General features: G+C 35.4%; 1 protein-coding gene across 2 annotated transcripts in view; it reads right to left on the bottom strand.

Annotated features, from left to right (window-relative positions):
• LOC5569646 (zwei Ig domain protein zig-8) overlaps positions 1-22,274 on the bottom strand; it is a 761,269-nt gene that overhangs the window by 50,237 nt on the left and 688,758 nt on the right. For both annotated transcript variants that reach the window (XM_001658620.2, XM_021854888.1), the window contains exon 6: positions 13,644-13,807. In XM_001658620.2, coding sequence (XP_001658670.2) covers positions 13,644-13,807 — 164 coding nt within the window. The remainder of the gene's footprint in view (positions 1-13,643; positions 13,808-22,274) is intronic.

Here is a 22,274-nt window from a genome sequence, read left to right as displayed (position 1 = left end):
AAAGCATGAAGAACAGACAATATTTATAAGAAGGCAACATTTCAATTGAAAATTAAATACAGGCGAGATGTTAAAGTGAAATCTATGAAGAACAGTCAATTATAAAAGAAGGAATAATCGTCGATACAAGTGTCTACAACAGTATAAAACCACTATAATGTATAACTCCAAAAAAACAGCCAATTTTAAAACATTGGACAAATCTCTATTGAAAATCTTTTAATTAAAAAGTAATAATAATTACTTTATGCTTAGGAGTATCAAAATAATAACAACCGACTTTCAGAAAATGAATCTTTTGTTTGGAAAATAACAGCATTAATACAAATTTTGCTTCAAACGATAGTTCTGAAGAACAGCTATCATCTAAAAGAAGGAAAAACTTCAGATGAGAAGGGAGGAATTTGTGATTAAAATGTTAGCAACTGAATGTACGATAATCCTTACAACGGTACAATTTGGACCTTTCATCCATTCGACCTTTTGTCCATTCGACCTTTTTTTCATTCGACCTTTTGTCCATTCGACCTTTTGTCCATTCGACCTTTTGTCCCTTCGACCTTTCGTCCCTTCGACCTTTTGTCCATTCGACCTTTTGTCCTTCGACCTTTTGTCATTCGACCTTTTGTTCTTCGACCTTTTGTCCTACAACCGTTTTCAGTATGTAAGAATAATAAAGCGTAACAGAAGTGACATTTTTGTTTGTCTCAAGGATCAAATGTGTCTGTATTCTCAAAAATGTTCCAGCACGTCACAGTTCGCCAAAGTTGCATAAAACACTGGTATCATTGATGTTTACATTTAATTTAATTTAAAGTATAATTTATCATACCAAGCATGCAAAATAGGACCTCGACTTTCATTGATGACATAATTTGGTTGGAATTGAATTAGAAAATTTAAATAAAATCAATTTTTTCAACATGCTTGCGGTCTCCATACAAAATTCTTCGTTTCCCTTATATGGTAAAATGGAACACTTTTCTAAACCAACAAAAACCAACTTTTGAGCATCGAAAGTATTCTGAACTTTATTGATAAGAATTGTTACACACATGAAGTTTGAATTGAAACAAAATAAAAAATATATTGAAAAAAAAAAACAAAATGAATCATATATTTTACAAGCTTACAAAAATGTTCCAGTGTATATTCTCTTACGAACTTCGATGTACAGCAGGTATATCCTCATTTTTCCATTGTCACTTTACGAGCCACTAGTTCGATGCTGTTAACTTACCGCGAATAACAATAACAATTTTCATTAAACCTGATCCCAGATGATACCACATTACTAGTGTGCATAACTCTGCAGCCTATATTAATCGCCGCTATGTTAATGATGATGGTAATTGCCATTAAGGAAGATTAATTTCGCACAACATCAACCGAAGCTAACAGGAAATCCACGAACACAGACAAACAGACGTAACACTTTCCATACGATTGTGTGCAACAAGGCCTGCTGAAGGCCTGAGGTATGAAATGATAAATTTGCAATATCTGTTTAAATCATGGTCATTGGAAATTTTGTCAGTGTTACGTCTGTTTCTCTGTACTTCGACATTACCGTCGTCGAGTCTATGTGGTCATTATGCTAACAACTTAATATTGCGAAACAAACGCGGTTACTACATGGAACTAGGTATGACGCTCATATTAGCCAACTTCCGAGGAAACCCTATTGGAATAGGTGCTGTTTGTGTTTTGTATAAAAGTTATTCGAAAAGGAAACCTCCATGTGTATACTCAGAGACGAGATTTCCAACATACCGCAGGTTGGTGAGTGAAAGCGCAGCTAGATAGAAAGACTCGTGTTTTCCCACGAGACAAAAGAAGCTTCGTCGTTATCTTCGGGTTCAAGAGCGACTCAGTCTAAGAAACGAAACTGCTAATGAGAAGTGAATAATGAAAGACAATGTTAATTAAGTTGTATTTATAATCTGCTTCTTGCGGCGTGGAATCCACTGCAGACAAAAAAGCGTATTTCGCAAAGTTCTTGCCAACGTTTCTGGGGCACTGATAACGCACGGTAGCAACAGTCAGCATTATGATAGGAGGTAACATTATTGTGAAGGAAATTTTAGGATCATGCCAATAAATTTGTTTTATGTTTTCTGGATTGTTCAAAGTGGGTTGTAGAGTAGTTTCCAAGCATAACGATTGGATAACAGATTATGATGAGAATGAAAGCGAGTAAATGGCTTGCAATAAGCGTAAATAGCTCGGTTCTGCGACTGAAATGGTTATATGTACATTACGACCAGAGGAGAAAAAAAATATGCATAAGGTATTAAAACTTCTCAATGCCAAAGACCATAGAAGAACGATGATCCCAATAATGACCTTGAAGGTGTTGTTCATGTTTGAAATAGGTTTTCAGTAAAATGTTAAAGAAATTTTTTAATAATTTGATTTAATTTTTAATGTTGCATTTTATTTTTATACTGATATGTGTCCATTTTTTTGTTTAAAATGCAGCTAGTATTAAGAAAAGTTGCAGATGTAGACGATAGCCAAATATTACGCTGATGTAAAATTTTCCGGAATCGTATTAAAGCGGCTAATACCCTAATACCTTCTATTTTGAAACGGTACTTATGTAAAAATTCAAATTAGTTCATCATATATACTCAGCAACGATATACCACTCACTTCCCGGGTAAGTTAAGGCAAACAATCTAAACATAATTTTCAACTTAAATGGAAATGCCAAACAATCTCTCCTATCGCATCGAGTACCTAGGTTCGTTTTACCATAATCGTTCGTCCACGGATTTCCCAGCCTGAGCTCAACAACGGCCTTTTGCCAATGCCTCGGATGTGTGTTGTTTGCTTTTGTTTGCACTTCGCATACCAACACATTTCGTCGCTAGTAGTGAACAGTGGGTTAAAGTGATGCTTTCATTGGACAACTGGTCTGCCAATCTTAGATAAAAATACGTATTCATGTTACATGTACAGTAAGAAGGCAAATTCATATATAAAAGAAAGTCGAAAAGTCAAAATCTAAACATGTTGACTCCTACAAGCTTCTCCATGTATAATGGGGGAATGAGCGCTTAACGAGCTTGAATTTTGTATGGAGAATAATGATCAAATATCCACATGGCAAAAACCGTTACTTCATATATAATTGCTAAACTCGATGAACTTCTTTCGTTAGGAACATGGAAATGCTTCAATCTATAGATAAGATACTGCAACAAACCAGAGCATTTTAAATTCGTTTTTCAAGGAGTTGCACGTGTCACTCCGGAGGAAACCGATTTTTTTCTTTCTCTATGTATATTTTTACGGAGATATTTCAAGTCTGTTGTAGTTTCTTCTCTCGAAAGAAAAAAAAATATAGCGCCAAATACAGCCGAACATTTCTTCCATACAAAAATTAAAACTAGGGGGGTCCCGTAGCCTCGAGGTTACACCTTTGCTTCGTAAGCGGAAGGTCATGGGTTCGATTCCCAAACCTCCCTCACAAAAAAAAAACTCCGTCCAGTCACCAGAAGACGCCGCACGAAGGACCGAGTATTGGGGAAACACATCCATCCTACGTCAGTATCGGAGGGTGACTGAGACAACCTGACCCTCTTTGTAGGCTGTTGCCTCACACGACACGGAAACATGGCAAAATGAACCACCGCACACCAATGGTCTACGGCTACATGGATATGGATTGGTCCAACGGCAGCTCTCTCCTCTACCTGCTCGGTATGAGAGAAATAGCAATAAGGATATAAATAGATTCTGTAACGATATGATAATCGGCATAGTAGTGGCCAAGTGCACAGAGTGCCTAACAAATAAAAAAAATCAACCTCGTTGGGCTCTCCCTAAGGTATAATAGATTACACTTAAAATATCCCAGTAGCTTCTGGGGGTCCCTATAAAATTTTTGGTTGTTTTGATTGATAACTGTAGTGTTTTCGAAATACAATCAGATACCACAAATACATTTATACATAAACTAGGCGACAAAATCAGTTTTTCACTTTGACTATTTGCAATCAATTTAATAGATATAAGGAAAAATGAAAAAAAAGCAGAAAAGTTAAAACGCTACGTTTTTTATAAATTCAACCTCTCTTCTTTTTAACTTTGCCTTCTTCAAGGATACAGGATACACATTTCTATCCTTGAAGAAGATCAAGTCCAAAGGTAGGATCTTTGGTTTTAAAAAACGAAGCGTTTGATTTTCCGTAAGACCGAAAAACTGTAATTTAACAAAAAGTCAAACAAAAGTCGCATTCTAATGTTGACATCAACACGCTGATTGCTTTCAGTGAACGATCTCCCCCCTTGGATGAAGCACCACACTAGACAACATGCCGCCGTCACGATAGACCTCCCCTTCCTTCGACAATAAGGTTGAAGTGGCGTTAATATATTTAATTATAATTCAAATATTTTGGAACAAATAAAGGCTGTTCGCATGTTCAACGAGTGCATTTTTATGTAAAGAATACATATAAATGAAAAAAAAAAAAACTTGTTGGTCATATTGGCGTTTACGTAGACTATGCGAACATGGGCATTAGAAACAAAAATAAAAATAATTGCTTTGTTACATAACCAGGATTTTAACGAATTCAAATTGCTTAACTTGATTATGTGAACAGTATCAAAACTCATCAGCATTTAAACTGAACAATTTTGATCTGCCTTTTTAAAATAATTCTTGAACATTGATGTAGCTCACGTCGAAAACCTGAGATCGTCTCTATTTTTAAGGTTATAATGACGGCGGAAGGAAAATAAAGTCGTAGGTCACGAGACCAATTAGCTCAGGGCTAAGGATGTTGTCAATGAAAATACAAAAACATGATTCCAGAACAAAAACAAGACATACCAGAGGATAGGCAAAATGATTGAGATAGGAAAAATTTAGCCCAAATTCAAATACTTATAACTCTATGAAAAATGGATGAAATTGGATGCATCTTGAAGCAGTCGACGGCAAATTTGGTCTAGTTTCAGGAAATTGCTCGGCCACGCATATTGGCCACCGGACACCGGAGATGTTCTGGATTATCCGAGGTCATGTCCAAATAGCATTTTTTCTGTCGCTTGTATTTTTGTGCGGTGTGAAGTTGCATAGATGTTCACAATTTTTCTAGAAACTTGAATTAATAGAAAGTTGAATGCCACCGAACGCATTAAGATTCGTTGAAAATCTACAGAAAAATGACCATTTCCGTATAACTGATTCCATATTTTCGGTATTTTGTTTGCATTTTTAATCATGTATATATTAACAAGAGTTATAACCAAGCGGGCATCAAATTTCAAAATGATGCTTACAGCAGCATATTCAGGACCATTAGATGCATTGATCACTCTATAATAGGTGCCAGGTGCCCTGGGGGAAGTGGTCAATGACGAACATACCTGGAACCATATCAATATGATCATAAAACTTCAATATCTTCAAAGGTGATGTTTACCGAAGCATTTTCAGCGCTAACGGCTGCCATGACCATGTCTGCCATGTGGCCAATTCAAAATATGTCCGAAAACACATCAAAATGGGTATCGAATATCAAGATTTTTTAAGGGCATGCTTCTGGAAGCATTTACAGAGCAACTAATTTCTTTGACCACTGTATAGTAGGTTCCTTGTGCCCTGAGGGAAGTGGCCAATTAGGAACACGGCTGGAACCATATCAATATGGGAATCAAGCAACTTTACAGCCGGTGCCTCTGGAAGTACTTTCGGAAGCATCACCTTAGAAAATCGTGATATTCGATACCCATTTTGATGTGTTTCCGGACATATATTGAATTGGCTACATCCCCCGGGGCACCTGGAACCTAGCCTCAGAGCGGTAATGGCAATCGATGGCTCTTGAATTTCTCTCGGAAATTACATGAATGCGATGCGATGCGCCTTTGAATATCTTGAAGTTTGATGTGAATAAAGATATGGTTCCGAATGTGTTCCTAATTGGCAACTTCCTCCAAGGCACCTGGAACCTATTATAGAGTGGTCAGTACATCTAATGGATCTTAAAATGCTACCAGAAGCATCAATTTCGATATTCTCATTTAGATATAGCTCCGGATTATATTGATATGATTGGAAATACAAACATGGCTGACCATGTTTTCCGGAACCTGTTCTACGGAAATGGTCATATTTCGGAAGACTTTCAACGAACCTCAATGCGTCCGGCGGCATTGAATTTCCTATTAGTTCCAGTTTTTAGTTCACACCGCATAAAAATACAAGCGACAGAAAAAATTGCATTTGTACATGACCTTGGAAAATCCGGAACATCTCCGGTGTCCGGTGGCCAATATGCATGGCCAAGCAAGTTCATGAAACTAGACCAAATTTGCTGTCGACTGCTTCCAGATGCATCCAATTTCATCCATTGTTCATAAAGTTATGATTGTTTATCTCAATCATTTGCCCATTCCCTGTAAAACAAAACTTGTAATAAATCCACACTAGAGCGCGTCTTACTTCCCAAAAGATCTCAAAACCGAAAACTCGTATGCTCTTCTGAATTTAAATCACATAAAAAGGGAAACCTCCAAATTTGAGCATTAGAGAAAGAGGTGGCGCAAGCGACTTGAAAGTGAATTTTCAAATTATAAAAAAAAAAAACAATTCAATAAGGTCTGAATAACTTTGTGGTTTTTTAACCAATTTCAAAACTAATTTAGAGAATGTGTCTGAAACCAAAACTAGTCTTGGTTAAAAGTGATTTACTCGAAATTGCTCCTAATTTTTACTAAAAAAAAGTATTTTTGTTTGAACATAGCTTCATGCATACTCAACCGATTTCTATTCCTTTTACATGCTTTTGAAGCTAATTTAGTTGTTTTTAAACTATGTTTACAACTCATTTTACTAAAAATAGTTTAGACAAAATCATTTAGCAAAAACTGCACAAAAACATGATTTTTTAAACTAAAATGCCAATACTTTTCAAATATTTGCCAATAAATGTTTTATCTAAAGCTGAAACTGGGTTTTCTCATTTGTTAGACCTTTGGAAATATTTTTGCATCAATTTTTAAATAGTATTCTAACAAAAATGCATTAGCTTGTGCTTGATTGGTCGTCCGTGGTTGCTACTCCAGTATCGCCAGATTAGCCAGGAACCAACCAGATGACTGCTTGGGACTAACAGACACCCTCAGTGTATAAGTACAATTGATCTTCTATTTTTAGGCAACAATGGTGCCTGCCACGTCAGAATGCAGACCAATGAGAAGAAGGGGAAAGAATTTGATGATACATTCAACTGGCTCTCACGGTAGACCGCACACTGTGTTGTTGTCTCCCAAAGCGATTGTGTCGCACCAATGTCATGCAATCGTCGCAACAAAGTGATGATGTCACTCGACTCCTCTCTTTGCGTAGATCCTACTCATGCAGCCTCCCGCAACGATCATACCAAGGGTACGGGGAAAGTGCATTATTCTTCATCTTCTTGGTATTACGTCCTTACTGGGACAGAGTCTGCTTCTCAGCGTAGTGTTCGTATGAGCACTTCCACAGTTGTTAACTGATAGCTTTCTTTGCCAAAGTTGCCATTTTCGCATTAGTATCTCGTGTGGCAGGTACGATGATACTCTATGCCCAGGGAAGTCAAGGAAACTTCCATTACGAAAAGATCCTGGATCAACCTTCAGCATGGCTTTGCTTTGTAGCCGCAGACTCTAACCACTCGGCTTGATGGCCTTTTGTTCGTAGATTATCGTCCGGATAAAGTGGTTTGCATGGAATTAGCTAAGGGCTGAAATTGAGCGACCATGTTGATGATGTAGGTTACTGATCATGAACCTTATTCCCTGTTGGTTTTGGGAACGGAGCTCTCTGATCCCGATTCGCTCAACAAATTGTCAATTCCTGATCAGCAGTTAGTACATGCATGGAGAGCTAAATGTATGTATCAGTGCTATGTTATGTGAAAGAGAGTACTTTTATGTTACCTCCAAATCCTGCGTGTTAAATCTAGACCCTTCGGAGGCACACGCGGTACACGTGTTAGACGCGGGTCCTTCTAATGATAAAACAAAATCGTTAGTGCTGATTCCTTACATGCCATCATTGGAGATATCACCTTTTCAATATCAATTTCACTTGGTTTTATCCATCTGCACATGCACTTTTGGGAAAGACCGGACCGTACGCTCATCTCACCGGACCGCAACCTCAGTGGTACAATAATCATCCTACTGTCTGGCATTGTTGGAGATCTCGCTGCTTGTATTTGTTCGTAAAATGATATTGATCATCAATCCTGGCAATGAGAGGGGGTACGATGAGGCTTGATGTAATAGTGTGCATTTATTGGTAACTTGGATGCACACAGGAAAATGTTAAACACATTTTTATCAGCATAATCTTATATTTTGTAACAGGATTTCTTCAAAAAATCTATGAAGAAGATAATTTCTCTATTAGTTTTGGTCATTTTAGACATTCTTCTAGGAAATTTTCCAACAGTTCCAACAATCAAGGAATTGTGAATTTATTGATTTTTATTGACTATTGATTTCTTCTGGGATACCTCCATACATATTCATATGAATTTCTTTATGAATGCCTACAACAGTGATCTAGAAATCCTCTACGAATAGCTGTAAAGATTCCTTCAAAGATTCCATAATTATTTTTTTCACAGATCCTTGCAAGAATATGTATCGATTTTTCTTAACGAAATCTTCCGCATACATGTAAGAATATATTCATACATTTCTCCAGGAAATCTTTCAATAACATCTACTAAAAGAATTTCAGAAGTTTTCTAAGGATTTCTTTTACTTATCCTATTCATTTGTCTAAGGAGGGATTCCACGGAGGCATGCAAGTCGATTCTGATCGACCATTTCAAAAATATCTGAAACTTTGCACAGTTTTTCAGTTCCATCTCAATCGTCATTTTCCGATATCAAATCTTCAAGTTGAGTCACGACTAACTTTTCAAAAGGGTGTATGTGAAAATGGTTCAAAAATATTCAAAAAGCTGCACAGCAAAAACGGTTCGTTCGATTGTTAGACAACTAAAGAAACAAAGTTAGACAACTAAATAAAGATTCCAAAAAAAATACACACAGTAAAAAAAAATTTTTTTTGCATTAAAAAACATCATTTTTGTCACAAAAACTCAAATATCTCAAAACCCTATCGGAATACCAACGTAATTTTTTGAGGGAAAACGGTCCATTATATTAGCTATCTACCATAAAAATGTGGTGATGGTAAGCCAATAAGCAAAAAAGTTATGACATTTCAAATATTTCACAAATTTGACACTTAATGAAAAAAAAAAAATTTTTTTTCATTGTTAATTTTTTTTAGGACCGCAGTTTGTTGCTGAATTTTTTGTTAAGGGTACCACATGAGGTTAACAAGTTGTTTTCATGATATTTTATTTAATTATTCATAACTATTATAGCATCTATTAGAAAGTTAGACGCGATCCAGTGTTGTGATCTAAAGTCTTGATAGTGTCATATTTTTTTATTGTACGTAGCTGAAGAAAAATTCTCTCAATAGTGTTGAAACCTTTTGATAAAAGAAACCTATAAAAAATCTAATATTGAAGACAAAAGCTACAAAAAAAGTTTTCTATACAGGTATACGACTAGTTTACCTGCAAAAAGTTTACCTCGTAGAGAACAAGGCGGGTCTATACCCAGGTGATCTAGTATACGTAAAGCAGGTCGGTTTTCTCGGCGCTGGTTTTCTCCACAAAGTTAAAATCTGATTACACCTGGGTATAGACCCGCCTTGGTAGAGAATAGACTTTGTTAATCATATTTGGGAGAAAGCGAGTAACTTCAACAACATCAAAAACATGATAGGTACATACCATTAACATATTCACGAAAAAGCTAAAAATATACTACCACTATGGTTATAAAAGATTTAATTGTAAAATTTTTCTTCAGTCAAGCAAACGACACCAAACTAGTCAGTAAAAACTTAAAAGTGATTTTGTTTATTAAAATCTAACGAGCAACATGAGTAGTCGCTTTCTCAACTGTTGCAGGCCGTTTGCAGAAAAAGTGTTCGAAAGAGCTACGAAATCTCACCGAAAGCACCATAGATAAACTGAAAGCGGCTGGTTATGCTCCAATGTCTACATTGAATACAAATTTACGCATTTGTACGTCCTGCCGTTTAAACGTTGACAAACGGGCAATCTGTACATCATCGGTGGATCAGGTTGCAGGAAGTTCGAAAACAACAACAACTGAGGAATTACTAGATGCACCGACAACAACTGAGGAGTTACCAGAAGTACCAAGTGCAGATAGTCTTGCCACGGTACCATCAGCGACATCTGTTTCAACAAATCAATTAGAAGATGAGTGCATCCAGAAGGTCAACATCGAACGCTTCAACGAAGGGATAGCTGGAATAAAAGTGACTCCGATTAAATGGACGAAGATGGGTTACGTTAATTATCCCGAGAAAAAATACCGTGAAATCAACGAAGCTGTACGAAGAAATCTCTTCAAATTAGGACCTGAGGATGTGGAAAATACAGACAGACAGACAGAGGTAATTATGAATATGAAGGAAAGGTTCTCGAATCTAGCCACGACAAGGAAAGAAAAATTATTGATTTTGTAAATGCTGCCAAGCTCGTGGTCTATTCAAGACGCCATTGATGAGTTCAAAACCAATAGAAATACAGCAAAAGAGGCAAAACAATTCAAAAATAACTGTCTTGCAACCAAAAATGCTAGGTCGAGTACTCCATTAACAGATGAGACAAAAGAAAAAATAATTCAATATTTTGAAGACGATGAAGTAAGTAGAGCTATGCCTGGCCAAAAAGATTATGTATCTGTAAAAAAAGATAGAAAGCGTCAAGCAATCCAAAAACGATTAATGATGACTACTTTGAAAGAAGCGTATACACGCTTCAAGGAAATTAACGAAAATATTAAGGTAGGTTTTTCCTCATTTGCAAGCCTTCGTCCAAGGCAATGCAAGCTTCTATCCAATTCAGGAACACATAATGTTTGTGTGTGCACAACACACGAAAATATTAACCTAATCTTACATAGTTTGAAAAGAATCAATTTATCAAAGGATATTTAAATGTTAACTGGTAGTCTTTTGTGTGAAAATACAACATCAAATTGCTATCTACGATCTTGTTCGGATTGTCCAGATTCTTCATCATTGGAAAATACTTTATTCGCTGAGTTTGAAGAAAATTATATTGATCAGTTATCATTTGAGCAATGGGTGACCACGGATAGGTGTGACCTAGAAACTATTGTAAAACTTGTAGATGAGTTTGTGTCATTTTTTTGCTTGAAATTAGAAAGTTTAATTCCTCACGACTTTATTAAAACAGAGCAATCCCGCTTTTTAAAAAATACGAAAAATACATTACAAGATGGTGAATTTTTAGTCATTTGTGATTTTTCTGAAAACTATAGCTTTGTATTGCAAGATGAAGTGCAGTCCCATCACTGGAACGTACAACAAGCTACAATTCATCCATTCGTTATTTATTTCAATGGAAGTGCGCAAATTGAACATTTTAGTTTTATTGTAATTTCCGAAGATTTAAGACACGACTCAGTATCTGTAAATTTGTTCATTGCCAAAATGATTAACTTTTTACGCGTTGATAAGGATAAAGAAATCAGAAAGATATATTTCATGTCTGATGGAGCAGCATCGCAGTACAAAAACCGTAAGAATTTTTCGAGCCTATGTCAATTTAAATCAAAGTACGGAATTGATGCAGAATGGCATTTCTTTGCTACGTCACATGGCAAAGGTCCTTGTGATGCTATTGGAGGAACCATAAAGCGCATGGCCACAAGAGCAAGTTTAGCCAAAGAACGTGAGCATCCAATTAAAACTGCAAAAGAACTATTTGATTGGGCGAATCGCAGAAAAGAAGATTAAACAAAATTATCATTTTGTTTTACTACTACTGAAGAGTACGAATTAACGGCATCAGAGCTCAGCGAGCAATATCCAAGGAACCCAAAAATTTCACTGTTTCATTCCATTGTCAGAAAATAAAATTAAAGCAAAACTATACTCGAACTGTACTGATAATGATGCAAAAGTGTTCGATATTGTAAAAAAATTGAATAACAATAAATAAATAAATAAGTATTAATAGAATGTTTTCATGATCTCATAACGCATACCCAAATCCAAAACTTTCAAAGTTTATATATAACATTTAGAAACTCATCGATCATACTCTAAAAAAAAAATATCCTGGTAAAAAAAATTTTTATTTTCGTGTAATCTGTTAATTCATTTTAATTTATACATATATACATATACATATAATATTTATACATATACATAATATTTATACATATAATATACATAATACTAATGAATACATGAAAACGACTTGTTTAATTCACACAAGGCCCTTAACAATAAAATCAGCAACAAACTGCGGTTCCCGTAATAATTTACACCAAAATTTTTTTTTTTTTTCTACTATATGTGAAAATTGTGACATGTTTGAAATGTCATAACTTTTTTGTTTATTGGTTTACCATCACCAAATTTTTATGGTAGATATCTAATATAATGGACCGTTTTCCCTCAAAAAATTACGTTGGTATTCCGATAGGGTTTTGAGATATTTGAGTTTTTGTGTCAAAAATTATGTTTTTTAATGCAAAAAAATTTTTTTTTACTGTGTGTATTTTTTTTGGAATTTTTATTTAGTTGTCTAACTTTGTTTCTTTAGTTGTCTAACAATCGAACGAACCGTTTTTGCTGTGCAGCTTTTTGAATATTTTTGAACCATTTTCACATACACCCTTTTGAAAAGTTAGTCGTGACTCAACTTGAAGATTTGATATCGGAAAATGACGATTTAGATGGAACTGGAAAACTGTGCAAAGTTTCAGCTCAATAGAAAAAAATGAATTAAAAAATTTACCAAATTTTGGTGATGTTTCTTGGAATCACTCTAAGGCATCATTATGTTCTATTCAGAGATTGATTATATGTATTATACTGAGATTTCTTCTTAAATTAATTTAATTTTTGAAAATTCTATTTTTTGACTCCACGGGATACACACATCTGTAGGAAATCTAACTTTGTGCTTGAAACACGCATACGAATACAACAATGGACAATTGGACGAAACGGCTCTCAGTCAATAGTGCTCATAAAATACAATAGCATGAAAAGCAGGCTCTGTCTCAATTAAGAAGTGACGCCAGAGAGTAGAAAGAAGAAGCGATGTTTATTCCATAAGTATCATTTCAAGATTTCGAAGGGCAGAGTTAAAATTTGTAAAAATGTAAGCATAAAGGTGGCCAATTCTCATACTAGAAAAATTAAATCTTTATAATCTTAATTTTTTTTTCTTTGGACCCCCACAATCTATTCTGAATGTGTTTGGCGGAATCCGTCAATTCTAAGGGGGCTTGAGGTTTGCATGGAGAAAATGGACCAAAAAAACGGAAATTTCTGAGAACATAGTCTAAATCAGCGAGCCGATATCTATTATTGTATATCTATTATATATTATATTACATTGCAAATGGTCAAATTATTTAAACCGGTATTGCCTAATTTGATAAAATCATGAACTATGAAGTTTCATTTGTGTCCAGTGAAAGTATCATTTCAACCCACTGTTCTGCGGTTCGTAGACAAGCAAAATACTCACCAACAACGTGCAGATGTACTCTAGCACTTATTTTCGGCTCTGTCGACACCTGGCACTCGTATATTCCGGCATCACGTGCCTGAACGTATTTGATCTGCAGCGTCCAAACGCCGCTGTTCTCCACGTAGAATGATTGAAAGCGTTCGTCGGCTATAAATGTCATTCTGCATAAATCAGCGTATGGTCCAGGCGTCCAGAGTTGAGTGGTTGTGGATGAGCGAGAGAGGTTTCAGATTCCAGGTCCACATCCGGTTTCGGATATTTTTGCACAATGGCCCGGCCATACGACACCGTAGAAGGACGGCAAGTGTGTTTGGGTGTGTCACATGCAGAGACCAAGAGGTCATTTGGGAATAAAAAGAGTATAGCGGCCGAGGTTGATTTCGCATTAATAATAATCGATTGCCATCATCCGTCCATCCATTCGGTTAGGTTGCCATTTGTTGACCGTAGAATTTCGTCGGAGAATACGGGATGCACACCGTTCACGTGGACGTCAACATCAGGAGAGCCGCCATTCCAATCCAAGTAATCCACGCCAGAGTTCAGTCGTTCGTACGTTCATCGGCGAAACGCCACATGGAAAAACATCGCAGCAACCCGGCAGCAGTCGTCGAAGGTGTGAAAAGCAACGTGCCACGTCGTCATGTTGGATGGGAAAAAAGAACGAGAGAAAAAAAGTGGGAAAAGTGTGAAATATTAATAAGAGATTGATAGCAGCATAGCACAATAAATGAAATATGGTGATAATTTACCAGATTAAGAGGCACGGGCTATTAAATCTCCGCCGAAAATGGCGCCACGCAAAATCAAGCTGCCGTCGCTTTCTTTGATAGCCAGTCATAAATCTCGACACGATTTTGAGTTCATTCAGCAGTTTCACTGACAAATATTTATTAACTTGTAGGATAATGATGCCCTAAGTTGTCATTGTCAACTGCTTGAACGCTCAGGGTGGTGATTTAATTTTTTTATGTGAAGTAGTTATTCATCATCGGAATGGGGTTTTTTGATACAGGAAATAACTTAATATTGATGGAGGTTCTTTTTCCACCATTTTTTTTTTTTTGCGAATTTATGACTTAATGGTATATTACCATAAATGATGGTCTCGCATAATTACCTGATTTACCAGTTATACTCACATGTATATTTTTAAAATATTCAATATCTTTGCAATATTTAACTGTAAACTATTGAGTGTGCTGATGAAAAATATGATAAAGAAAAAGTATACTATACGTTTAAGGCAAATGAATAAAACAACAATTTGCTTCAATAATTCTCCGAATAAGTTCATCTGAGTTGATTTAACTGAACTCAATGTACAGAACCTTTCCCAATTAACAGTGAATTCTCCATAACTCAATATTGCAGAGACTATCGAGTTGAGGAGATATCAAGTTATAGAATATAAAACCAGTGCAAATGCGACCCTGCAGCGACCATCAAGGTAGCCATGAAAACTTACTTTTACTATGATTCTCTAACTTAATATCAAGGTACGAAAGGTCGAAAGTTAATTAGTTTGTATTGAAGCTCAATTTGTGTAACATATAACATCTTGTGCAATATTTTTGAAACTTTAGGTGTTTCTGTTGGAACACGGCTTGGTAAATATACTTTCATAGCAGCCTATTTGCCTTTTCAATGCTCTGGACAGCAAGTTAATTTGTACCAAAATGACTTGCGAAAATTGACTAGCAATAAGTCAAAATTTGTTGTCATTGGTGACTTTAATGCCAAACATCGGTCAGGGAATAATTTTCAAAGTAATTCCAACGGCAGAATTTTATTTGATGAGTGCTTCACAAGATTTTTTTTTCAATTCAATACCCTGATAGCCCTACATGATTTTCCTCTTCTAGAAATCCATCTACGATTGACTTGGTCTTAACCGACTCTAGTCATCTTTGTAGCCAACTTATTACTCATGCAGATTTTGATTCTGATCATGTCCCTGTTACATTTCAAATATCTCATGAAGCGATTCTCAATCCTTTTAGCTCCATTTTTAATTATTTTCGAGCCGACTGGAATATGTATATATGAAACATATGACTCACATTGACTCTGATCTTGATGTTAACATTTCTTTGCAAACCAAACTTGATGTTGACAATGCTCTTGAAGCTTTAACAAATTCCATTGTTGAAGTCATGAGCATTGCAATTCCAAAAATTTGAATCCGTGATTATAGACGATGATCTTAAACTCTTGATCTGTCTTAAAAACGTGAGGAGAAGGCAATTTCAACGCACTCGCGATCCTGCTATGAAAATTATATGGCAGGATTTGCAAAAAGAAATCAAGCAACGTTTTTCACAATTAAGAAACAAAAATTTTGAAAACAAAATTTCTGAATTGGACCCTAGCCCTTTTGGAAATCATCTAAAACACAGAAAAAAAAATCAGGAGCCAATACCGGCATTGAAAAAGGAAAACAAATAATGACCAACTAATAGCGATTAAGCGCAAAATCTTGCCAAGCAATTTGGTATTAAGGTTTGATCGTAAAATTTAAAAACTGCAATTTTCCAACATACATTGTTAGAATAATTTAAAGTTATCTGTCAAATCGTACGCTTCAGGTTAATTATCAGAACTCCAGGTCTGAAGGACTTCCTGTAGGAGCTGGTGTTCCCCATTGCAGCATTTTGGGACCAATATTATACAATATTTTCACATATGACTTACCTGAGTTACCTCAGGGATGTCAAAAATCTTTGTTTGCGGATGACACAGGCCTCTCCGCCAAAGGAAGTAGCCTGCGTGTCTGTAGTCGATTGCAAAAAGGTTTGGACATTTTTTCTTCATACTTACAAAAATGGAAGATTTCTCCCAATTTGAAGCAGCTCTTTATTTGAAACCTTCAAGTAGACATGTTGTCACGTTTAGAGAGGGGTTCCAATAATTTGGTCAGATGAAGTAAAGTATCTAGGGCTCTTGATGGATAGGAATGTAGCTTTCAAAAATCACATTGAGGGTATTCAAGCCAAATATAACAAGTATGTAAAATGTCTCTTTTCCCTTATTGATAGAAAATCAAAACTTTGTCTTAACAACAAACTTTTGATATTTAAACAATTTTTCAGGCCAGCCATGTTGTAGCTGTACCAATATGGACTAGCTGTTGTAAAACCACAAAGAAAGCTCTGCAGAGAATTAAAAAAAAAAATTGAAAATGATTCTGAAGCTTCCTCCCTGGTATAGTACCAATGAGTTACATAGAAGATCCAATGTTGAAACATTGGAACAAATGTCAAATAAAATAATTAATAATTTCAGGCAAAAATCATTACAATCTTCTATTGCCAAGTAAATTGAAAGCGTTTTTTCTCTTATAAGCAGGTGAAATCAACTCACCTGTAAAAAATCTGAACTGCTACGGCAAACGAAATGTAATATGTTGTTAACAAAATATTAATACAATCTCAAATTTGTTTTACCATATTAGAATGATAGTGTTGTCTAGTAACACAGAATATCTAGGTATAAGAAATAAATGTAAAGTTTGGAACAAAATTCTTTGTTTTACACCTAAGATTATTAGCCGATGTGATAAATAATTAAAATTCTAATCACTGTTACAAAAAACACAGATTCGGTTTCATGTCGATGTGTTGCAAATTGGGTTTGACGGTAGTTAAGAGCCATAAGTAAACTTTTTCCTATCCTGTATGTCCGACGTCAACATTATCGGTGTTTGTTGAAACTGACGTAGGTAAAACCCTTTGTGGCTAAATATGAATTTAATAAACGTTCTCTAGACTGAAACAAACAACAGCGGGGGTTTTGTGAGAATGTTGTCATTCCAAGAGAAGCTCCTATTTAGACATATCAGCTAAATAGAGAGTTCGTTTTCTGTCATTTGTTTTTGTCGCTGATCTGGATCCAACAGCACTCCACTGTCTGGGTTTTCTGGCTGGTTTATAGAAGAGAAAGAACCCTCTTCCACTTCGTTAAGCATCCACGAGAGAATCCGAAATGCATGGGGATTATTTCCGTAGGAAAAGGTATACTCTTCTTACAAGTGATAAACCCCCTGTCGTATCTTCCGCTCTCTGTCACGTTTTGGTTAGGGGATACAATGGGAAAACTGCTCGACACAAAGACAGTGGCACACAATCCCACAATATTGTCTTGGCGTGGTTTGAGCTTGCAGAAATTCTCCACCGAGAACTGGAGTCTTGGTATGGTATGGAAATATGTGGTTTAAGCTTCTGCTGCAACATATTTCATCCTAGAATTGCAGAATGGTTCATGCACTCGGGAGCAGGCAATCGCACCCTTCATGTGGCATAGGTGTATTAAGATTTTAGAAAAAGAAAGAAAGCGAGTCTTATTGGTTTTGAAATAAATATTCTCTTTCTTCTTTTCATTTATTTATTTATTTATTTATTTATTTATTTATTTATTTATTTATTTATTTATTTATTTATTTATTTATTTATTTATTTATTTATTTATTTTTTTATTTATTTATTTATTTATTTATTTATTTATTTATTTATTTATTTATTTATTTATTTATTTATTTATTTATTTATTTATTTATTTATTTATTTATTTATTTATTTATTTATTTATTTATTTATTTATTTATTTATTTATTTATTTATTTATTTATTTATTTATTTATTTATTTATTTATTTATTTCATGTCGTCAATCAGAAGTAGACCATTTTGTTACAATTTTAAACTTAATATTTCGTCATAGTAAAGTCAATGGTTTCGCAATGTTTATTGTAAACAGACATTATTTGATTTAAAGGCTCAAATTTGGCATAATTTGTGCGGTGATGGTTTGTATAAAAAATACTAAGACTTCGCAGTTGTCTTGAAGGAGCATAAAAATTTAATTTTGACAAAAGTGTCATCGAGTCAATACGATGCGAAACTATATCGTTTACGAACGAGACCATTGCAAATTTGCGACATTTCTTCAATGTTTGAATATTAATGAGCATGCATTGTGCTTCTGTTTCTGTTCGGGATGAACCACTGCGACCAGATTTCTTTGATCTTTTGTGGTATACCCGTGTCCTTTGATTAGTGCATGTCGTTCTACTCCAATACTATTGAGAAATAATGAAGTAGTCGTTTTTTATACAAATATCATTCTTCACCATTTTGCATAGAGCCCCTTTAGAAAAATATACCGCTATTTATACCTTTTGGAGGAAACAGTTTGTCACCATTAAACTCTCAAAAGCGCGCCCCTTAATCAGGTTCGGCCACTATGCTGGTTGAATGATACTGGTTTTGACCATGCATCGGTACTCTAGCGTATCAAATTATTGCTTCTACTTGTAAGCTTCAAAGTCGTTTTTTGAATCTGTGAACAGGTTTCATCGCATGAGACATTTAGATTCCTTGAAAAAAGAAGCTTATTTTAGAAGTTAGGAGATCTGCTACTCCACTGATTCGGAATCGTTTCCCTCCTAGATATCGGAAGATAAACTCTTGAACTCGGAAAGAACTTGTCTCATGAGTTGAAACCAACCTCAGATGCTGATTGAGCCATTTTTCCACTTTGACCTCCTCATCATCTAGGACAAATAGGTGGGTCTTAGTACTTGTTACTCTCTTATACTCTTCCGACCGTAACTTATAAGTATTCACAAGAATAGATACAACAAGAGTACAATATGGTAGATCTTACCTCGTAACGCACCTCGAAAAGGTGATCTACCCGCGTTACGGGACATGCATTGTGCTTCATAAGATGGTAGAGTAGGGTGGGGCTTATTTCCAAAAATCTTCCGTAGTCAGGATTTACAAAGTGGAAAATGATCATTGGAAATTTTGGTGAAGGTTTAGAGGTGGCGCAAAGGGCGTTTGTGCAGTTTTCCCATTTTAGTGCACTCTGAAATATTTTGGTATGCTTTTCAGATTGTTTTGGTGATTTTAGGACCCTTAAGGGCAAAAAATCACCTCAAAATTGCGATATCTCCACTCCTTTAGATGATATTTGACGAAATATACATTATGCATGCGATTTTTGGCCCTTGAATAGGTTACGCTGACTGATTACTATGAACCCGAATAAGCATATGAATAGCTGGGGAGAATTCCTATGCTAGTAGAATGGAACAAAGAGCAAAGAAGAATGAGAGAAAGAACAAAGAACACAGAATAATGTAAGGTGGGGTGGGTTAAACAGGTGGGAGGGTGAAACTAGTGATGTCTTGAGCGTAACTGAGGAATCTAGAAAACGATGATTATATTTATTGACTTCATTTTTTTTTTCAATCTTTATAAACAGATTTTAAGTTCTTTAGCTATGGGCTAGTTCATCTCGGGTTTACTTCCCATCCGAAGGATGTTGCCACTGAAATTTTTAGTGACTATCTCGGGGATGGGATTCGATCCCAGATCCTCAGCGTGAGAGGTGTGTGTTCCAGGCCCGACTACTTGACTTCTATTTAATATTACCTACTTCAGAAATATTTCGAGCAATTTTCCTTAAAGTAGGGGAAGAGCACCAATTTTTTTAACATCTCTAGTTTTCGACCCATGTATACGATTTTATTGGAACTTTATTGGACTTTATGGAAAAATTACAATAACGGCTAAAATGTCCTTTATTCCATGCGAAGTTTCATCATTATTCTCCTGGTAGATATAGATAAATGCACGTCACTTTACTGCTTTAGTTCAATAATCGTTTGGTTGTTTTTTTTTCTGAATGATGATAGCAATTTATCGAAAGGGACCGTTGCAAAATTTACATCCTGGAAATTCAGAAGAAGATATAGAAGCTCGTGCACTAATTTGAATTTTGACTACCGATTTTTTTTTCTTCTGCTGTTGTTTATACACATCGATTTCACAGATGTAGGACGATGTATTGAACTTCATCTGCATTATCGTTTGTCCGAAGTTATGTTGAAGGTGTTGTGGCGAAAGTGAAGTATTGGAACCCCAAACGCAATTAATTGCTGAAATGGCATCATTATCCAGAAATTCCTGTGGAAATTCTAACAAGAAGTGTTATTGCTGGAAAGCAAAAAGCGTTTATGGATTCACCTAACAAGGATATATCGTTTGGGATCCATATCCGAATACCTAAGAAAGGAATCTAAACCCTTCCACGTCATATAAAACTCCTTCTATTTGTATGATGTGTACGGATTTTGAGCCTGTGTGGATTTGGGCCCCTCTGTAATTTCTTTCAGATTATAAAAGCAATTGCTGGAGTTATATCAAACGGACATTCTAAAATACTAAATGAGTGTTAAACTTGCATATAATCACATCTCATACATCCAACCGAGATATTTTCACGACTCCATAGTTGATTCTAATATAATACCATCAGTTACACCCTCCCCCCTGTTTAACCCACCCCACCTTACATTCTTCTGTGTTCTTTGTTCTTTCTCTCATTCTTCTTTGCTCTTTGTTCCATTCTACAAGCATAGGAATCCTCCCCAGCTATTCTTATTCGGGTTCATAGTAATCAGTCATTGTAACCTATTCAAGGGCCAAAAATCGCATGCATAAAATATATTTCGTCAAATATCATCTAAAGGAGTGGAGATATCGCAATTTTGAGGTGATTTTTTGCCTTTAAGGGTCATAAAATCACCAAAACAAGCTGAAAAGCATACCAAAATATTTCAGAGTGCACTAAAATGGGAAAACTGCACAAACGCCCTTTGCGCCACCTCTAAGCCTTCACCAAAAGTTCTCATTTTTTCACAGGATGTTATTTTGGGACCGATGATCATTTTCCACTTTGTAAATCCTGACTACGAAAGACTTTTGGAAATAAGCCCCACCCTAATATAAGAGGTAACCTTGTCCAACCTAATTTTCGAAGTGCGAACAACAGAAATTGTTTTTGAACTGATTCTATACGATTTTCATGGGTTGATGAAAATGGTGACCAAACTATGCTACAGTGTTCTAAAATTGAACGCAGATAGGTTATGTATAATGTTTTTATAGTGTATGGATCGTGAAAAATATAGCTAAACCGTTTTATAAATGCTTTATTTGTTTGCCTTGTTGATAATTGTATTATAGTGATCTATAAAAGTAACTTTGGAATCTAAAATCACTCCTAAATCTCTTATTCTTACGCATTTTTCTACTAGTTGATTCCCTAGCTAGAGTGTTGTGTTAGGTATACTACGCTTTAGGATATAGAATTACATTTTTCCACGTTCAATTGGAGAAGGCTTTTATTGCATCATTTGTAAAACATATCAATTTCATTTTGAAAAGTATGTATATCTTCATCGTTTGCTATTTCAAAAAACAGTTTCATGTCATCAGCATATATGAGAGCTTTCACTTTTTTAAGAATGAAGGAAATGTCGTTAACGTATAAAATAAAGAATAATGGCCCTAAATGGGACCCTTGAGGAACTCTCGATATAACTTTAATTGGAATAGATTTTACTCCTTTGTATCTAACTATTTGTTGACGATTAGTAAGATAAGACTCTACCCATTTAAGAAGGTTGAAATCCTATTTTTTCTAACTTAAAAAGCAACAACATGTCAATGCGATCGAAAGCTTTACTGAAATCTGTATAGAGAGCTTCCACGTGATTACCATTATCCATGGCTGTCAAAGAATTATGAAAGAACTCCAGCAAGTTCGTGCATGTTGAGCG

This window comes from Aedes aegypti, chromosome 3 (genome assembly GCF_002204515.2).
Source record: "Aedes aegypti strain LVP_AGWG chromosome 3, AaegL5.0 Primary Assembly, whole genome shotgun sequence".
NCBI classification, from domain to species: domain Eukaryota; kingdom Metazoa; phylum Arthropoda; class Insecta; order Diptera; family Culicidae; genus Aedes; species Aedes aegypti.
This window is presented reverse-complemented; position numbering and strand designations above follow the sequence as displayed.